Source organism: Equus quagga, chromosome 8 (genome assembly GCF_021613505.1).
Source record: "Equus quagga isolate Etosha38 chromosome 8, UCLA_HA_Equagga_1.0, whole genome shotgun sequence".
In the NCBI taxonomy this organism is placed as follows: Eukaryota; Metazoa; Chordata; class Mammalia; order Perissodactyla; family Equidae; genus Equus; species Equus quagga.
In genome coordinates, this window is record NC_060274.1 from 33,919,472 (window position 1) to 33,938,001 (window position 18,530).

At 40.7% G+C, this 18,530-nt stretch overlaps 1 protein-coding gene across 19 annotated transcripts in view; it reads right to left on the reverse strand.

Moving 5' to 3' along the window:
• Positions 1 to 18,530, reverse strand: part of NRCAM (neuronal cell adhesion molecule) — a 253,025-nt gene that overhangs the window by 41,604 nt on the left and 192,891 nt on the right. For all 19 annotated transcript variants that reach the window (XM_046670446.1, XM_046670455.1, XM_046670451.1 and 16 more), the window contains 7 exons: positions 16,531 to 16,701; positions 15,960 to 16,016; positions 13,996 to 14,107; positions 11,176 to 11,360; positions 9,592 to 9,723; positions 1,877 to 2,020; positions 536 to 647 (listed from right to left, as the gene is read on the reverse strand). In XM_046670446.1, the coding sequence (XP_046526402.1) occupies positions 536 to 647; positions 1,877 to 2,020; positions 9,592 to 9,723; positions 11,176 to 11,360; positions 13,996 to 14,107; positions 15,960 to 16,016; positions 16,531 to 16,701 (913 nt within the window). The remainder of the gene's footprint in view (positions 1 to 535; positions 648 to 1,876; positions 2,021 to 9,591; positions 9,724 to 11,175; positions 11,361 to 13,995; positions 14,108 to 15,959; positions 16,017 to 16,530; positions 16,702 to 18,530) is intronic.

Here is an 18,530-nt window from a genome sequence, read left to right on the forward strand (position 1 = left end):
GAGCACGAACAGGGTCCATATCAGGAGTGGTACAGCAAAGGGGACGATCTAAAGTCGGGAGGGAAAGGACACAGGACAGCTTGGCTCGATCCACGTTGGGAAGCTCAGGTGGAAGAGGCATACTAACAAGGAACACTGGTAATAACAAACTCTGTTTGGGGTGTAGAACCTCTCCCCCACCCCAACTGACATTTTATTATCAAGGAATGTCCCCCCTACAGTCCCTCCAGCCACCATTCATGAAATCCCAGGTGATGTCCATGGCACTGTGAAATACAGCAATCTTAAATGTTCTCAAAAATATTTACATATAGCTCTGTGGTTGACAAAGTGTGCTGCCAAATAGACTATGCATGTGATTTTTTAGCACAGAGCAAGTACTTAATAATATTGGTAAATGAATTTAATAATTAATAATATGATGGGTTCTGCACTGCCTTTTTTCCTATCTGTTCTCTGATCAAAACCTGACATCCCGGGAGATTTGAAGGCTTTAGCAAATTAAATATTAAAAGCAAATAGGGCCATTACTTACCACTCAATAGTAGGTAGTGGAGACCCAAAGAAGGCACAGTCTAGTAAAGCAGGCCTGTTTGCAATGACCTGGTAGAGTGTGTTTGCCGATGTAAGGATCCGTGGTGGCTCAGCTAAAAACATTTGAAAAAGGTAAAGGAAATATTAAAATAAAATAAACATTTAGGCCCACTGTGCATTTTATCTTAAAGCCATGAGAGGTTATGGTAAAGCACAACCAATACGTCTCCCTTCTTATGCCCTCTATCAGGAATGACACTAACTGTCACTCAAGGTGGAAAAATACAAGTTTTCTCCCTCTGTCTCACATCCCATATCTTAGGCGTAATATTTTCATAATTGATTTATTTGCCTATATCTCCTATTACACTGTAAGCCCCTCATGGGCAGGGAATGGGGTTACTCAGTGTTTTTCTCCAGAAACTAGCACAGTATCTGACACAAAAATAATGGCCAAGTACATTTTTGTTGAATGAGTGGCCCACCATAACCCCAAGGTTATAATGGGTTGGGTAGGTGGGAGTGCTGGGGAACACACAAGCAGGCAGAAAAAAGCAGAATGCTGATAACTAAAAAGAGGACCGGAAACCAAAACCACCTCCTTAATATCCACCAGGATCTTAACCCCTCAGCTCTTCCAGTGATTTCCTCACCTTCATTTCAAGCAGGAAGGAAAACTACCAAGTACTGGTTGGTCCTTGACTTTAATTTTGTTTGAAAGGCAGTCTACTATGCTTAGAGAGTTGAAATATGATTCCCTGGAACCGTGAAAACAATTCTCACATAAATTTTTAACAAATTTTGTATTTTGGAAGTTTTGTCCAATATGAGAAAAATAATGTTCACATAACCCTACCATTGAAGAATATGATTATGTCATAGTTTTCTAAACATATTATTATGAATTAATAAATAAGTGTACATCTGTGTCTTGGATAAAGGTGAAACATTATGATTAATGATTTATTTCCAAAAAATCAGAATCATGACATTGTTATTCAGCTTGTCAGTTTCTAAGGCTGGAATAGCGGTAACATGCAGTCACTAACAGCAGGCCAATGCTATTTTTCTCTTGAGTGGGTTGACACTTAGTCGAACCATCTGTGAATGAAGCAGCCTGCAATGAAGAATTTGCCATTATAAAAATGGTGTTTTGGAAGAACATTAAGACCAGACTGCAATACTCTTTAGGGCAAGGTTTGTATCTGATCTGTCCTCATATATCCCTGATGGCTCCAAGTACTGCCCACTGCACACACTAGATATATTTTTGCTGAATGAATGGAAAACAACACCCGTCATTAATTCAACTTGCCGTGTCTTTAATAAAGAGGGAGCTTACCCAGCACATTTACAAATGCGTTTGCCAATAAATATCCATATTCGTTAGAGGCATTGCACTGATATACCGCGCTTGATCTTTCTTGAACATTTGAAAAAATAATGGTATCGCCATCTATTTTTCTGCTGGGGTCATCAGGGGCAACTGTTTGGGTGTAAAAATAAAAAGTATATATTTATTCCTCTTTGCATAAAAGATACACATTAAACTTGTGAAGCGTGAGGTCCACATTCTATAGTGAGCAGAACAGAAATACAGGCTGATCTAGGTATACGCAGTCAGAGGAAACCAAGAACCCAGCAGAAACCAGAATGTTTCTTCCTCAGAATTTCATCACCACTTGTCAGCAGGGGTGTATGCTGCATATTCTTTTCGTCTTAGGTGGATCAAATCTGTAAAGACTGAATTTTTTTAATGAGAGATGAAGGGGAAAAAAAGCACAAGTTAGGTGAAAAGTGCAATACAAACTCAGGAGAACATTGCCTTGTTCACAAAGAAACTGTGGTTATTTATGAGGAGGAAGGTTAATGATCCAGAGGATAATTTGATAGCAAAAGCTATTCAAAAAATATAGAAACCCTCTAGCTCATCCAAACCTCTGTCTTTTAAGAGCCTCTTATTGAAATAAATAAATAAACAAACAAATAAGGATGTAAATAAATATAGGGCCAATAATCAAATGTGAAAATATTTATTTTCCTGCTTTGGAAATTCTGAGGCTGATGTAGAAATAACTTGAGTAAAATTTCTCTTCAAGGTAGTATTTTCAGCTAAATCTCTCAAGGACTTAAAAAAATGTTAGGACCAGGATTGATCCTTACTGAAGTGGGATGGAACTGGCTGGGTAACAGAACAGGTGGGAATTTAGTCCAGGGTACGCCCAACGGTTTGGAAGTGCTGTGCTCGGAGACAAATTCCCTCTGCGAATGCTCCACCTTAGGCTGCGACCTTACATTGCTCTCAAAGTGCACTGCAAGGGGTAGCGCTAGCTGTCTCAGCGTGCTGTCCAAAATCAAACCTGCACAACAGCACCCTTTCTCTTAACTTCTCTGCAACCAGAACTACTTAAGGAGGCATTAGTTTCATTTCAAATACCATTTTTTCTCTTTGATGACAGCAAAAGGATGTGCATCGAAGACATATTTTTCACTGCATGTGGACTCCTTTATCACTTTAGAATCTCAAATATTTGGTTCATCTGTGGTTTATTAACTCACTTAAATAAAAACAAACCAAACTAGAGTTATCCATCCTTGTTCTCATATACATATTCAAAGTATTGTACTTACTCACTCTATATGAGTTTTCAACTACTGCTGTCACAAGTTACTACAAACTCAGTGGCTTAAAATTACAAATTTACTATCATGCAGTTCTGTGTGCAGCCATTCAACACTCCAAAAACCACCAATAGCTAATGTATGAAATTGTCTTAGGTACTCCCGCTCGTTCAACCAGTGATCGGGGTGTGCCAACATACTTTGATCAGCTTCTTAGCTCATAACTGCTGTTTATGACTCTAATAATTTCAAAATTGCCTTAAGCAACATGTTCTTCCAATCAGAAGACAAATATAAATTCTAATTCCTTTAAGAGGGTATGGAGTTCATCAATAAAAGAAGGCAGAGGACAGAAACGTCACAGTGGCCGAGGCTGTGGCAGGCAGCCAGGCACTCTGAGAACACAGTCTATGTCAGGACAGCCCATGTTCCTCGTCCCGTACCCCAACCTCATATCACAGGGTCCTTTCTGACCCACCTGCTCCCAGTAATGTCCATCCAGCGGCATTTCTGGAGTCTCCTCCTCTGTCAGTTATTCTCAGCACTTTTGGACCTAGCACTTGGGCCGAGTGCTGAGTGGTGGGACTCCTCAGGGGACTCTCACTGCCCACTGCACTGTCCACTCTGACTGCACCTCTGTGGACACGCCAGGCACTGGAGCTCCAGGAGTGCATTTTAGACAGTGAGGAGGCCCAGGTGAAGCTCTGGGCCGAATCTCTCTGGATGGGTGGCAGACCAGGTGAGACGAGCTCCTCACGTTCCTTGAGTATATCGAGCTCTTAAAAGTCACACCACCGTGTGTTGTTTACTGGGCACAGAGCTGGAATTTTGCAAGATGAAAAAGTTCTGGAGATCTGTTTCACAATAATGTGAATATACTTAACACTGCTGAACTTAAAATGGTTAAGATGGTAAATTTTATGTTACGTGTTTTTTAACCACAATAAAAAAAAGTTACATCGCCATGAAAAAGGCAGACCAGCTCAATCAACAACGCTGATAGGGCAGTCTTCCCCCAGTGGGGATGCATCCATCACAACATAAACTGTTCTTAAAAGGCTTTTATGTAGCCCATGTTGCACTTTTCTTTGCTATCAACTCTTTTCAGTCATCTGCCTTATTTCTGCTAAATGGAGCAGTCTTCAAATATTTATTTTTGGTAAGATATTTTGGAATAAAATAAACCCTTTAGGTAAGAGTAGTGAAGAAAATCTCTCTCCATGGGGTTTGGGCTACCTCTTCGTAAGCACTTACTAAAGAAAGACAAACCAACCCAGAACTGTCACAGTGATATATGGCGGTTCGGCTGGGAGTTGGACAAAGAAGGAAATCGCTGGCACAGAGATATTTGACCTTTGGAATCTGTGTACTGGCTACTGGGTGGGAGTAACTCTCCAGCATCTGAAGCCCAATTATCCAAAGGAATAATAATTAATTCTGGGAATAACCAACTTCATTTCCTATAAATGAACACTGGAGAAAGAAATTTAAGGTCATAGAATCACCACATACAACTTAAAGCCCCAAAGGAGAGGTTCAGAAGTGGGGTGCTACCCTTCCAACAATACTTTCTTTTATTCTAACTCCCCTGACATGGCTGGCCAAAACTATAAAGGCTTCCAGCATTTGGATAATGAGAATAATAATAATTAGTGCCACGTTACATGTATAGAGTACTATTAATTTTTAAAATATTTTTATATCTATTGCATAGTATTATTTTAAAAGGAACGTTGTGAACTACATTAACTAGATAGTATACGCATTTTGGAGATGAGAAACTAGAGACTGGAGCACATAATGGTTTGTTTAACACGAGATTAATGCTCAGATTTTCTGAGTTAGTCTACTCTATAAACATCATCTGACATCTGAACATTTGGGCATAATGTAGAATAAATCTCTGGGTGTGAGAGACGAGTTTGTGTTTTTATCTACTTCTTCCATCCCCTTTAAGGGGATGCGAACTGAGCCTTTTACTTTTGAGAAAACGAAGAAGGATGATACACCAGTGGAATCTTGGGAATATCCTGGACCATGCCTCCATTCCCCTGGCTGCTTATGATGTGTTACTGGCTTCAATCCCTTCCTCCAACGTCAGCAGAACATGTAACTGTGGCAGGAGGAGGTCTTCTCTCCATTCTCATTCCCTTCCTTCCTTTCCCTTCTCATCTCTTAGAGAAAAGGGAACTTTCAGCCTAATAACGGTGAGATCTTATATATGCTCCATGTGGAATAAGCTGAGAGATCTACCACAATTCACATGGGGGACAATTAAAGATCGACAAGAGTTAGGCTCTCCTACTGCCTGCTAGGACAGGGACGGGGATCACGGTGTCCGTGGCCTTGGCCATTTTCTTTCTGGTCCTGGGTTCTACTTCCACACCCTCCCAGACACCACAGGTCACAGAATAAAACCAAAGTTCTCTTTTGGCACCAGCTCTCTGCAGCTGTGTTATTCTTCCTGACTTCTGTAGATTGTTTTAAAAATATTTTAGGTGGTTTTGGGCAAATTCCATATTTAATACAGTCTGGTTTTTGCTTCAAGGAAAGTTTAAAGTACCCTGGCCAGTCCTGGCGGGACAGAGTTTTGGAAGACATTGAGATGAGGCTCACACATCTTTTGAATGAATTCTTCTGGTTTTGTAAAACAGTAGGTTCCAGTGCTAAAATCACAGTCACAAATCAACAACACTGAATTTTGCAAACAGAACCCAAATCTTAGCCCTCCTTCTCCCTGATCCTGCTTCTTCTTTTATACTATTTACATGCTTCTGGCAGCCAGAGCCTGCAGGGGTTGGGGGAGAGAGTGTCAATGTCTTTGGGTTATTGCCCACAAGCCAGGCGCGGGGAGGCTGTGTATCTGGTACTATGGTCCCCTGAGAGTGTCTCTGTTGTGCAGCACCTGGTGGGGATGCTGCACAGCTCCCTGCATGATGCTGCTGCAGAGGCACAGCTGTTCCCTGCCCCTTAGCCTCAGAAGCTGGTCCATCCAAGGTTTCTGCAGCCTCTTAGGTAGAACGTGTTGTGGGCAAGCCAGCTTGTGATCCCAGCCTACTTCTGGGGCTTCCTTGAGGTCCCACTGAAGGTTAGGCCTCCTCACCATGCCAGTCTCATGCCACCGTATGCTGCAGCAGGTTCTACACTCTCCGCCCTCCTGCCTCCATGCCCCATCCTTGCTGGATGCCGCTGCAGCGTGCACAACTCAGCAAGGTGCAGATGAGAAACAAGCCCCATCCCCTTGTTTCCAGAATGGTCTCCAAATCTCAAAGGAAATTCTGTTTGGGGCCTCCAAATTCATGGGGAAACTATCAAGCAGGGTAGAAAGGGGAGAGGCATAAAGCTCCTCAAACTTCTACCAATTTTTTGACAATTTTCGTCCTCATTTACTCCTTATGTTGGATCAGGGGAGGTCAGCACAAGGTGGGGGCATGTAGGGTTCACTTTGAACTTAGCTGTTTATAACTTAGTGTCTAGCCAAGAGACTACTCAGCAGAAGCTGTAGATGGACCAGCCGCTGAGGGCGGGGGCAGGAACAGTGGTGTCCCTGTAGGAGCATCATTCAGAGAGCTAAGAGGGTTCCTGCCAGGTTCCTCAAGTTCATCACCTTTGAGTTATGAGATTCCAAACAGTAATCCGTGCATGTTTAGCTTGGCCGCCAGATGTGGAGAAAGACACTTATCTGGGACACTTCACCTCACCTTGGTATAAATATCTGGCACCTGCTGCCGGAGCCACGGGGCAGCTTTGCTGACACGCCGCATGCTGTTTCTCTCCTCGCTTGTCCACCAGAGCGCCGGCTCTGAGGCACGCCAGAGGTGGAGGGACCCTGGATCTGTAGGCACTGCAGAGTTCTGATCCTATCTTTGCTCAGCCTCCTCTTTGCCTTCCAGTGGCGACTTAACGAATACTTTGGGGATGGAAGAAATCAACTGACCTGGAACCTCATTTGAGAGATTTTGTTCTAAACTCTTTCTGCTCTGGACCTAATCAGATGATTTGGGGTTACAGCAGAAGGGCCCCACTTTTATCCTGGGACCACGGCCCTACGTGCCCCCCACAAGCAGGCCTTTTGCGTTTGATCCTCCCCCCAAATATTTCATTTAAGGGGAGTGTCTATAAGCACATTTGCAAAGTTCTTAATACAACTGGAGGTACCAGGTTCCCAGAGGCCTGCCTATGCCAGGTTTGGAAGGACGACAAGCTGGGAGAATCAGGAGAAAAGATCAGCTTCATTAATTAATCTCCTCTTGTTTCTGTGTCACTGACCCACCCACGTCTCAATTTTCCCTGCTTATAAATGCATTCGGGCTGCCGAGCTCGAGGAGTTATCTTTTCAACCTTCCTGGCTCCCTGGCTCCCGGGTTCTCCCACTGAGTGGCTAGAAGGATGGCCCCTCCCACTTGTCAGTGTCACTGCGGCCAGACCTCAGACGCACATTTAACCTTCCACAAATGGGCACAGAACCTCGGAGCTGCTGAGCACGCTCCATCCTTTACTGCCATTCTATATGCATTTCTAAGAAAATCAGATCTTGTACCATAAAACTTCTTTTTCGGTTCTGGCTTTCTTCCACGTTTTCTCTCAGTTTTCACTCATATGCATCTGAAAGTGCCAACAGCTTCCCAATGCACAACCACAAAGTACTCTCTGCAGTTCCTCCTGGTCCTGATCATGCTTAAAATTGGGAGTGGAAACATCCAAAACCCATTTGCTGGCCTCTTTAGACTCTGTTTACCCCCAGGAACAGATTTCCTTTTACAGTAAACACAGGCTGTCTGTTTCGGAGTGTCTGATAACTACTGTGTTGTATGACACAAACTCCTAATAAGTATTTATGAAACAGGGTGCTCTTATCAGTCTAGACCCATAGTTGTGAGACCCTAATGGTGAGAAATGGGGAACTGACCATTTAAAGTCTGCCAGCAGTTTTCAAATCCATCTTAGGGTGAAGACTATTTCAAGAGAGCCAGTTTCATGGACCTTTTGGTTATATAAAAGTAGAACCAATTTTTGATTCTGGCATGGAGGCAATGAGGAGCCAAGATGCTCTACATATTAAGCCTGAAGGCTGTCTTTATTGTGAGTGAAGAATATCTTTGCAGGGGCTGGCCTCGTGGTGCAGTGGTTAAGTTCGCACGTTCCGCTTCTCGGCGGCCCGGGGTTCGCTGGTTCAGATCCCAGGTGTGGACACGGCACTGCTTGCCAAAGGGCATGCTGTGGTAGGCGTCCCACGTACAAAGTAGAGGAAGATGGGCATGGATGTTAGCTCAGGGCCAGGCTTCCTCAGCAAAAAGCGGAGGATTGGCAGTAGTTAGCTCAGGGCTAACCTTCCTCAAAAAAAAAAAAAGAATATCTTTGCAGATTATCATGCTACTGACTGGGAGGGTGAACCTAAGGCTGGGTTTTAAACAGAAACTGATTTTCTCTCTGTCTGGGTCTATGAGAAGGTCTCAACTCCAAGAAGGGGACAATTTTCAAAGATTCCCCTGCGGGCAGCAGCTGGTGGCGGGTCGAGAAAAAGGAGAGCTGGTGGGCTCTTTGTGGATGGCCATGCCTTAAGAAGGGGGCACAGAAGTGCAATATTCCTTTTAAGTTTTCCTTCATTTATTTTTTTACTATAATTCCCTTCTATTATCTCCAAGCCTTTACCCAAGCTTTGCAAAACTGGTCTCGGCTGTGACTTAGAAGACGAATGGAAGGGGCTCTGATCCCAGTTTGGGGGACTGTTTTGGGCAGCACAGTGGAAGTGCAGAGAGGCTGGCTGAGAGAAAGAGCCAGGAGTGGTCCAGGGGAGGTGGCTGAAGAGGTGACACACAGCAGCCAGGACGGTGCACGTATTGGTCAAGGAGAATCTCAGCTATACTCAGTGACGGAAAACGGGTCAAAGATTGAGTGACCTGCCTATGACCGGGGTCAGAGGATCTGCTCTTCTTTGGGTATTAAATGGGACCGTGACCTCTGAAGACTGGGGACCTTGCGAACATCTGGGCTCCACTTAGGAATGGAAACCACTATGGCTGTGTTTCCTGTTCTTGTCATATCCCCTGGCTCTATCCCTAGCCTCCTCACCCATCTGCTCTGATTCCTACAAGGTTTCCACAAACCACCTGATGTTTTGAACAAAGAAGATAATCTGAACTTTTCAGTGATGTTTATTTCTGACCCTGTCATTCTTCCTATGATCCATGTAAAAAACAGAGGAAATATTGCCAAGTCCCAATAAACACATACCGTTGTATTAACAGCATAAACTGTTCAGTCATCACAAATATCTAAAGGTAACAGAATGAAAATCTAAAGGTAGTTTGGTGCCTCTGTTTAACTTACATATGGCTTCTTTCCTTAATCCATTACTTTATCACCATTCCTTCCCTCTTGAGATGTAAATGCTCTGAAAATATATTCCAACTGGAGCCAATCAAGGAAACTTACTTTCTATTGGGACTCCATTCGATAACCAGCTAATTCTGGGTTTGGGGTTGCCATTAGCTCTGCAGATCAGGGTGCCATCCTCTCCTGGGGACAGCACGAGATTTTGAGGTGCCATGATCCAGTATGGGGCCGCTTTATTGAGGAAAGAAAAGAAAAACACAAAAGTTTGAATCCAAGAAGTATTCTGGCAAATTTAGTATATTGAATGATTTTAATAATAAAAATAAGTATTTTGCCAAGCATTTGTTAGTTTCATCTTTTTAGAGTGAACAGATGTATAAGTGATGCTTCAAAGAACAATTCAGATTTTCAAAAGAATGTTTAAAGAGACTCACTGACACCGTGTATTATTTCCAGACTCTTTTGATGCAAATATCATTGTCTCATTTGACATCGAATTCATCAGACATCAAAGAGGTGACATTTATCTAAGGTTGTAGAACAACTTACAGGTACAGAAAGGGCTAAGAAACATGAATTTAAATTCTGATCCCTGTAGAATACATACAATTATAAAATTAGGGAGTAATTCAAAAAAACTCTGCATTTTTGAAAAGTTGCAAAGTTAGTATAGAGTGTTCCCATAAGTCCTTCACTCAGCTTTCTCCTTTCTCTGAGATGTTAACATCTTACATAAGCATGATACAGTTATCAAAAGAGGAAATTAACATTGGTACAATACCATTAACTAAACTGCACACTTTATTAGGATTTCCCCAGTTTTTCCACTAATGTCTTATTTCTGTCCCAGGACCCTGTTCTGGATACCACATTGTGTTTACTTGTCACATCTCCTTACTCAGTTTCCCCCAATCTGACAGCCTTTGGGTCTTTTCTTGTGTTTCATGACCTTGAGACTTTTAAACAGTACTGAGAAGTTATTTTGTAGAATGTCTTTCCACTTAGGTTTGTCTGACGCTTTCTCACGATTAGACTGAGGTTTTGAGTATGGACCCTTCTGATTGCATCCTATCAGGCAGGAAGTGATCTGGACATGACTTACTCCTGGTTATGTTAACCTCGATCACTTGGTTAAGGTGATGTCTGCCAGGTTTCTCCACTGGAAAGTTACCATTTTCCCGCTTTGCATACTCCACAAATTAGAAGTGAGTCACTGAGACCTGCCCGCACTCAAGAGTATGGAAGTTAAGCTTGATTTATAGACATATGTTAAAATTGCCTCAGTGATTAATTTTTTTTTTTTTGGGTGGTGGGAGAAGAAATACTTTGAAGCTGTGCAAATATCCTGGTTCTCCTTCAAGTTCCATCTACTAATTTTAGCATTCATCACCTGCTTTCGCCTGCAGCAGTTCTAACTGTGGGATTCTAATGGTGATTTTCTATTACCCTCATTCTGTCTACATTTATTAATTGGAATTCTTCTCTAAGAAAGATTCCAGGGAGCAAATTTCTAACCTGATTTAGATGCACTATCAATAGCAACGAGAAGAGATTCAAGGTACCATGAATGTTGATGCAAATTTCCATTTATTATTATTGAAGAATGTAATCAAAGGCATATTTAATTGAAGATTTAGAGCCTCACATGAAGGCAAGAGCAATGCATTTTAACCAAGGATATACCTTTAACTGTGACAGAAATGGTATGATGGATGGCTCCTAAAGCATTTTTCGCTATACACTGATAATTTCCAGAGTCTGCTTCTGAAACCTGAATGATCTGCAGAGTTTTCTTAAAGTTCCTATAAAATGTCCGATTGATTGGCAGTGTTCCATCTTCTTTTATCCAGTAAATAATTGGGGTAGGCCTGATAAGACAAATAAATAATGGTGTTATAAAAAAAGAATTTCACCTAACCGTTTTTGAGGGTGAATTTTCATGCAAGTTTGTAACAAAGTCTTTATATAAATATCATGATAAATATATAGATATTTTAACTAGCATCACGGTTTTATGACTAATGCTCAAAACCTTATATTTAAGTCTGTAAGCTACCATTTTCACATAAGCAGAACCATACTAATTATGGCGCACCATAAACTTTGACTTCAATGTTGCACTGAGAATGTTAGCGACAGTTCCTTTACTGAAAGGATCTAATTATTTTCCTCAAAGTCTGATCAATGAGGCACCCTTGGAAAATTTTACATGAAGGTACTCTGTCAATCAGAAGAATTACCACGAAACTAATGATATCAAGTTATCATTTTTTATCAGCTCAAGTTAAAAATGTACAGAGAAAGAGCCGATATAATATTTGTGCCCATTTCCACACATTTCTATATCAAATGGAAGAACTTTTCTACTTTATAACAGGCTATCTGATGATGTGAATGCAGTAATTAGAGGAAAAGCACTGTTTTCTTAATTTCATTATCAGTGGTATTTAAAAATGTTATACCAGTTGGTAAGAACAGACCAAACTCATATATTAGGCACACCATTTCTCACTTGTGTTTCCGATTAAATCATGAAATATAGAGCAAGACGAAAGCCAGAAGACGGGCTTAGAGTTAAAAGCTCTTCTTCAATGCCCCAGCCCTGTCCCTAAATTTCTCTCTGATCTTGGATCCTCGACCTCTTTGGGCCTCAGTTTCCTTAGTTGCTGGAAGGGGGATAATAATGTTTGACTTGATCTAGTCACTTTAGAAGGTTTTCATGAGGGTAAAATAAAAAAACCACTCAACATGAATATTTACTAAGCACTGAAATATAGACCAGACACTGAGTTGTGTGCTGGGAAGATAAAGACGAAAAAAGAATGGTCCGTGCCCTCAGGAAGATACAATATTTGTCATTAGAAACGCATGCGGGATTAATTAAATATTTGTGGAATTGTTTTTGGCTTGTTTGGTTGAATAAAAATAATCGAATATATATATTTGATGAAACAGCTTCTAGAATAACACATGCTATGAATATGAAAAGGTAGAAGATGTGAAATCATTCTGAAAAGTTGAAGATACTATACACATATGGAATCTGATAGCATATTACGATGTTTCCTTATGGTCAGATTAATCTGCATCTCATATGATCTGAAGGTGAGAGGGTCATGGGGCTGGAAATATAAAACCACAGCTCAACTAAGCCACAAATTGTTGTTGAGGCCTATGACGCCACTGAGCAGTTGTTAAGAATGAGAAATATTTTGATTCCACGAGTCTTATGCTTACTGGTTTGTAAGTCATAGAGCCCCGATTTCAGTTTTACAACATCCCAAAGTTTCAAAAATTCTTTTGGAAGTTTTACGTAATTTCCAAATATTGACCATATTTTAGTTTTTTAGGTAATATATCATTTGTGGGAAGGGCAATCACTAAATTGTGAGAATTGCTGCCTCTACTCCCAAAAGGTTGGAGGTGGGTAGATGAAACCACTTTCTAACACACTGAAAATTACAAGAGTTTTATTTTTTGTTTTTCACTTCTGGTGGGAAAGATATATATTTAAAATATCTGTAAAGGGGGTTTTGCTACTTTTCATTTACTAGGGGAACTGAATGGTGCATGCTGTGATTTCCTGACATGACCAGCAGAGGCCTCCATGCGTCTCCCGCAGTAAAGTTATTCCTGGAGGCAAATTCTGGGAAGAAATGTGAGACTACTGAGTTACCAGGTCAAGAACAACACAGATCACAACATGTGGTCACAACATGTTTCCGAGATTCCATTCAATGTTTTCAGCAAATGTGCCCATACCAACAGTACTTGCTCTGTGCCAGGCACAAGACGGGCTCTGTAGAAGCTTGCCTCAAATGTGTCCCCAACAGAAGCATTGTTCTTGTATCTGAGCCGAGGCCTTCCTGCAACTCCTGTCAAGGGCACATGGGTTCTGGGGGTGGCATCAGTTTTGAGGCATCAGATGAGATACTTGCAAAGAAGTTGGGCTTGTGACTTGCCAACAGGAAGTAGTAGAAGTAACGGTGTGCCAATTTCGAGGCTAGGCTAGGAGAATAATTGCTAGAGGGATGTGAGAAAATCATGGCCAAGAGCTCCATTGCCCTGCTAACAGCCAGGAGATCCTCAGAATTGCGAACCCATAGCTGAGCCACCCCGCAGGTGCAAGAGCAGGCTGAATTGAAATTAGCTGGATCTAGTCTGCTACAGCACAACCACTATGCAGACCTGTAAACAAATGGTCAATGGTAAACGGCTATAGTTTTTAGGCCACTAAGTTTTGAGGTGGTTTGTTATATAACAGCAGCAAAATAATACAGCCTAGTTATAATCATAGCAACTGTAAGGTGATTAGTGATACTCATTTCAGGAGGAACACTATTACATTAACAAAATAATTTAACAATATGAGATTCATATGGTCTATTTTGGAAACAATGAATTAGTATAAGCCAATGACTCTTCCTATGACACTAATGCCTCTCTACCGATCTACTTTGTTTTCATAAGAAATGTCCACCGAGACAGAAAGTGTTAACTTACAGTCCTTCTGCAATGCACTCGAGTGAAAGAACGTTTCCTCTTAATTCTTCTTTGCTGCTTGCATTGCCTTCTGGAGTTAAAAATGTTGGTGGCCTCTCTCTACTTGATTTAGCTGTAAACAGGAAAATCAATATGCAGTACGAGTTATGAATATGTATTTCTAGAAACAGTTCACTGTCTAAAAATCTAATCCATTTTCAAAACCATTTAACATTGATCGTGAAATTTGTTAAACCACACACACACACACACACACTCTCTCTCTCTGCCTTACAAATAGCCATCACTCACTCACTTAGCTAGAAATAAAAATAATTTTGGTTGTATAAGCACTAATAGGAAGGACTATTTTCCTTTTGTACGTTTCCTTAATTTGGGTTAGGTTTTTATGAACTTTTGGCTGGTTGGCAAATTTTCAAAATGCAGGCATAGTGAAGAAAATCATGTTATTCAACTATCTATCCCTTAAGATTAGTGCTGGGGTTAAGGAGAAAAGGAACTGTCATCTTCTGGAAGATGGTAGGTTTTTCTGAAAGGAATGACTGTGGAAGGAGCATTTGGTTTACACCAGGGACAACATTATAGTCAATTCCACTGACTAATCATGGAGCTAAACCTGTGGTGGATATCTAACAAGACCCCCCAAACTGCCAGGTTTATGGAAAACCAAACCAAACCAGAGAGTTACTGACGGAGGTCTGCAAATTGTGTGCCACAGATTGAGAAATGGTGGAGTTCAATACACTGAAATTGGTTTCCACAATGGACAAACCAAGAGGACTCAACTTAGAGCTCTCAGGGAGATTTCCACAGGCCACTTTCTTTTATATGGAGACCTTGCCTAAATGCGGCCTTATGCTCTGATGGCCTCTCAGAAGAACTTAAAGCAGAAATCATACCATCTTAAGGTGCTACGGCCCTTAATAGTTTCCAGCACTTTAATGTACTCTCTATTTGATGCTTACAAAAACTGAAGGAAAAGGTAATATATGAATTATTCTCATTTCTAAAAAAAAAAAAAAAAAAAACAGAGAAGGTATTACTTGAGAGATCTAAGAGTTTTTCTAAGATTTTAGAGATGGTGGAGGAGACCTTACCGTGCTGAAATCACTTTGGGAATGCTATTGAGGCCATACTTTTCGGGAGTATATTAAAATAAGATAAAATAAAGTAAGGAAGGAATTGTGGTATATCTACTATGGCCATGGACAGTACCGTAATCTCTTCTACTTCATTATCTCAAGGGGAAAACATTAATAGAGTAGAAATTCTGCCTTCTAGATTATTAAGAGGACCCATATCCAGAACCCATAATGTTCATTGATAGACTATACACTTGAGAGCCACTTTCCCTTAAAAAGAAACCAAATGCTTTTCTTTTTAAGAGAACGAAGTTAAATGCTCTATTTTTAAAAGGATTATTTCCACTGAAGATAGTGACTTGGTTTTAAACAAAACTAAGAGAAACACGTTGCTAATTTTATGACATTGATAATGTCACATGAAAACAGATGGGAAACGTCATGATTTACTATCAAAATCCACTTAACGTTAGTGGCTAAAGGTTCCTAAGACTTTGATGGATTAGTGTTCTAGCAGGTTAGTAAACCCTGCCAACTCTTATTTAGTTCATGAGGAAAGTTCATGAGGAACAAGACAAAAAATGAAAATTACAATTCTGAACGTACATGAAAGATTTTTTCCAAATCACGAGAAGTGGTTCTTTACATGAAAACAGTTATAATAATTTTCACTACTATACATACAACATGGAAGATGTTTTAGTGACATGTTTTAAAGCTTATGGTTAAATTCTGCCAGAAACATACATTTATTTCTAGTGATACTAAACACGCAACTAGGAATTTCATAAAGCAATAAGGTTAAATAGGCATGGAGGTGAAGTTAGTGAACTAAATTCTACAATGAAGGAGAGTATAGCAGTTACAATCACCATAACTCACCACCATAAAACTCAGTGTCACTCAAATTAGCAGCTATAGTGTCATTCAATTCATCCACTGAAATAAACAGAATATTATGAAGAATGCACAAAAGGAGGGGAGAAGGTATCGTAAAAATAAAGTATTGGGCAACAAAAGCAAACGAATGCAGCTATGCTGATCAAGGGCCATCCCTACTAAGTAAAAACAGTACTTCACATTATACGTGATTAGCTCATTGATTCGCTCAGCCACCCCCAATCAGTAATACGTGAATATACATTGGAAGCTGCAGGACTGCCAATTAAAGGCATCATGGGGCATAAAGCACACCCAAATGCTCAGAACACTAAGTAGCTTCAGAAAGTTGTCATGGAAACAATAATGGTAATAACAGCAAAAAATATAAACTATAGTATTTAGGATATGCATGCTCTTTATAACACATATTCCAACACTTCAGTGACTATTCACAGATAGTTTCCTGATCAATGAACCTGTTTATTTCAAAGTCAGCAATACTTAATAATTAATATATCTTGTGCATTTGTAAACATCCTGGAAAGACAGATTCAGGAAGCTGAACTCTTACCTGAAATCACTTTCACAGAAATGGGTTGCTTCTGCTGTATGGTTTGAGTGTGATTAAACCTGGCGTAACAGATATAGTCTTCACGGGTATCCTCTGGGAGAACATTGGAAAAATAAAGGTCTCCATTGAGTCCCTGGGAAACCCTCTCACTTTGTGGAAGTCTTTGAAAGGCTAGAGAAAGGCAGAGAGATATCCAGGTCATTCCATCATAAAGTAGCCACTTTCCAAACTAGCAAGATAAATCCATCTGCTAATAGTTCTGTGAACTTCACTTGAATATATTTTCCTCTATAAATCTCTTTGAGTAAAAGCAAATAACTGTAAAAACAAAAAAAAAAACCCCGAAAAACGAAATGAAACATAAAACTCTAATTGTACCTGCTTGACCCTAATTTCTCTGGAGTGGGGGCAGAGGTGAGGTCAGAGTTGTATAGTGAAGTGTTTTAAAAGCCAAATGTGAACTGAAAAACGTTTGACAAAAGAATTTGTGTGACCTTTCCTACTATTTAAATCAGTCTCTAGCTGTTAAACACATATACATGCGTATCTTAGAAAATGCAGTAAGGAAGCTCGTGCGGATGTTAACTTGGGTTGCATGTACACATATGTGGTCAGACATGAAACACAGTGAGAGAACTCAACTGTGAGTGAGGCCCTGTGCAAGGTGTTGGGCATGCCAGGGTCCCTGTCCTGAGTCCCTGATCTAATTGAGGAATCAGGCAGCAAACGAGCAATTAACAAAAGGCTTCGATGATCACACTATTTAACACTGCAGACACACTCTTCGAGGCTCTCACACCCAGCCTTCCCTCACTTCTACCTTTTCTTTTCTGAATTACTTATCACCTTCTAACATACAATGTATTTCCCTTGTCACAGGTATGACTTATTGCCTGTCTCCCTGCACTAGAATTTAAGACAGACACCATCATCCGCTTTGTCCACTGTTGTAGCACTGAAACCACATCTGGTCCTTAACAAGCGCTCTGTAATTAAAGGAATAACTGTGGGCACTCTGACTTCCGGTTTCATGTTTAACTAGTTACTTCCCCTCCGGGCCAGTTAAGGAACTGTCCAGCCTCAGGCACAGAGGGAAGATTTCTAAGCAGCTGAAGGACTCAGGGAGGTGGGACCACTGATGTAAGCGTGAATTTATACTTGGCTGGCTCACACTCAGCATGAAGCTTCTGACTCTGCACAGAGCTTCAGCTGTGTGACTTAGTCAGCTCTGAAGGGAGAGAGCGAGGAAAAATTGCACATCCCCGTTGCCTCGGCCACGTGTTGTCTCCCGGAGGATTTCTCCAGTCTGAGTCAACCCGTTGTTCCTCACGCAGCAGGTGCCCTATCTAACATTTCAGGGAATGTAAAATTATGGTTAGAAGCTTGCCACTGCCTTGGGCAGGAAAAGGCAGGGAAATGTGGAATCAGTGCTTGAAGGAACACTGGTTAGCCATGTTAACCAAGTTCTTAGTCAAGAAAGGTGTTTGGTTGGTGGTTGTAAATTCCTGATTTTAAACCATTAATCCCTAGGGAAAGGGTTGTTTTAAAAATAATGCAGAAAAATAACATACATTTATTTAATGAATACAAAGAGTTAAAGATAAGCATACAATTGTTCTCTTCCATTTCTCCTGCTGTATTTCATTATTGGCCAATGTTGGTAGATCAAATTAAAGGGAATGGGGCTTTATGAGGATGGTGGCACTTTGCCCATTGAGTTCCTTTGCATTACATTAAAAAAAAAAGCATGTAGATAGGAACAACTTGATAATATCATCTTGCAAAAAGAATGCTAGACAGATTGGAACTTTTTCTCATATTCCAGATGCAATTTCATTTGAAAGGTCTAGATGCTTTGCCAACAGCCTAAAATGTATGAAAAGGACATAGCCAGCAATGCAATATGGAAAAAAAATTATGTCACATATTCAGATGATTCTGAGACGTTACATGCATATATCTCTTTATTAGGTAGAAAGGTCATCATTTCTAAATAAGAA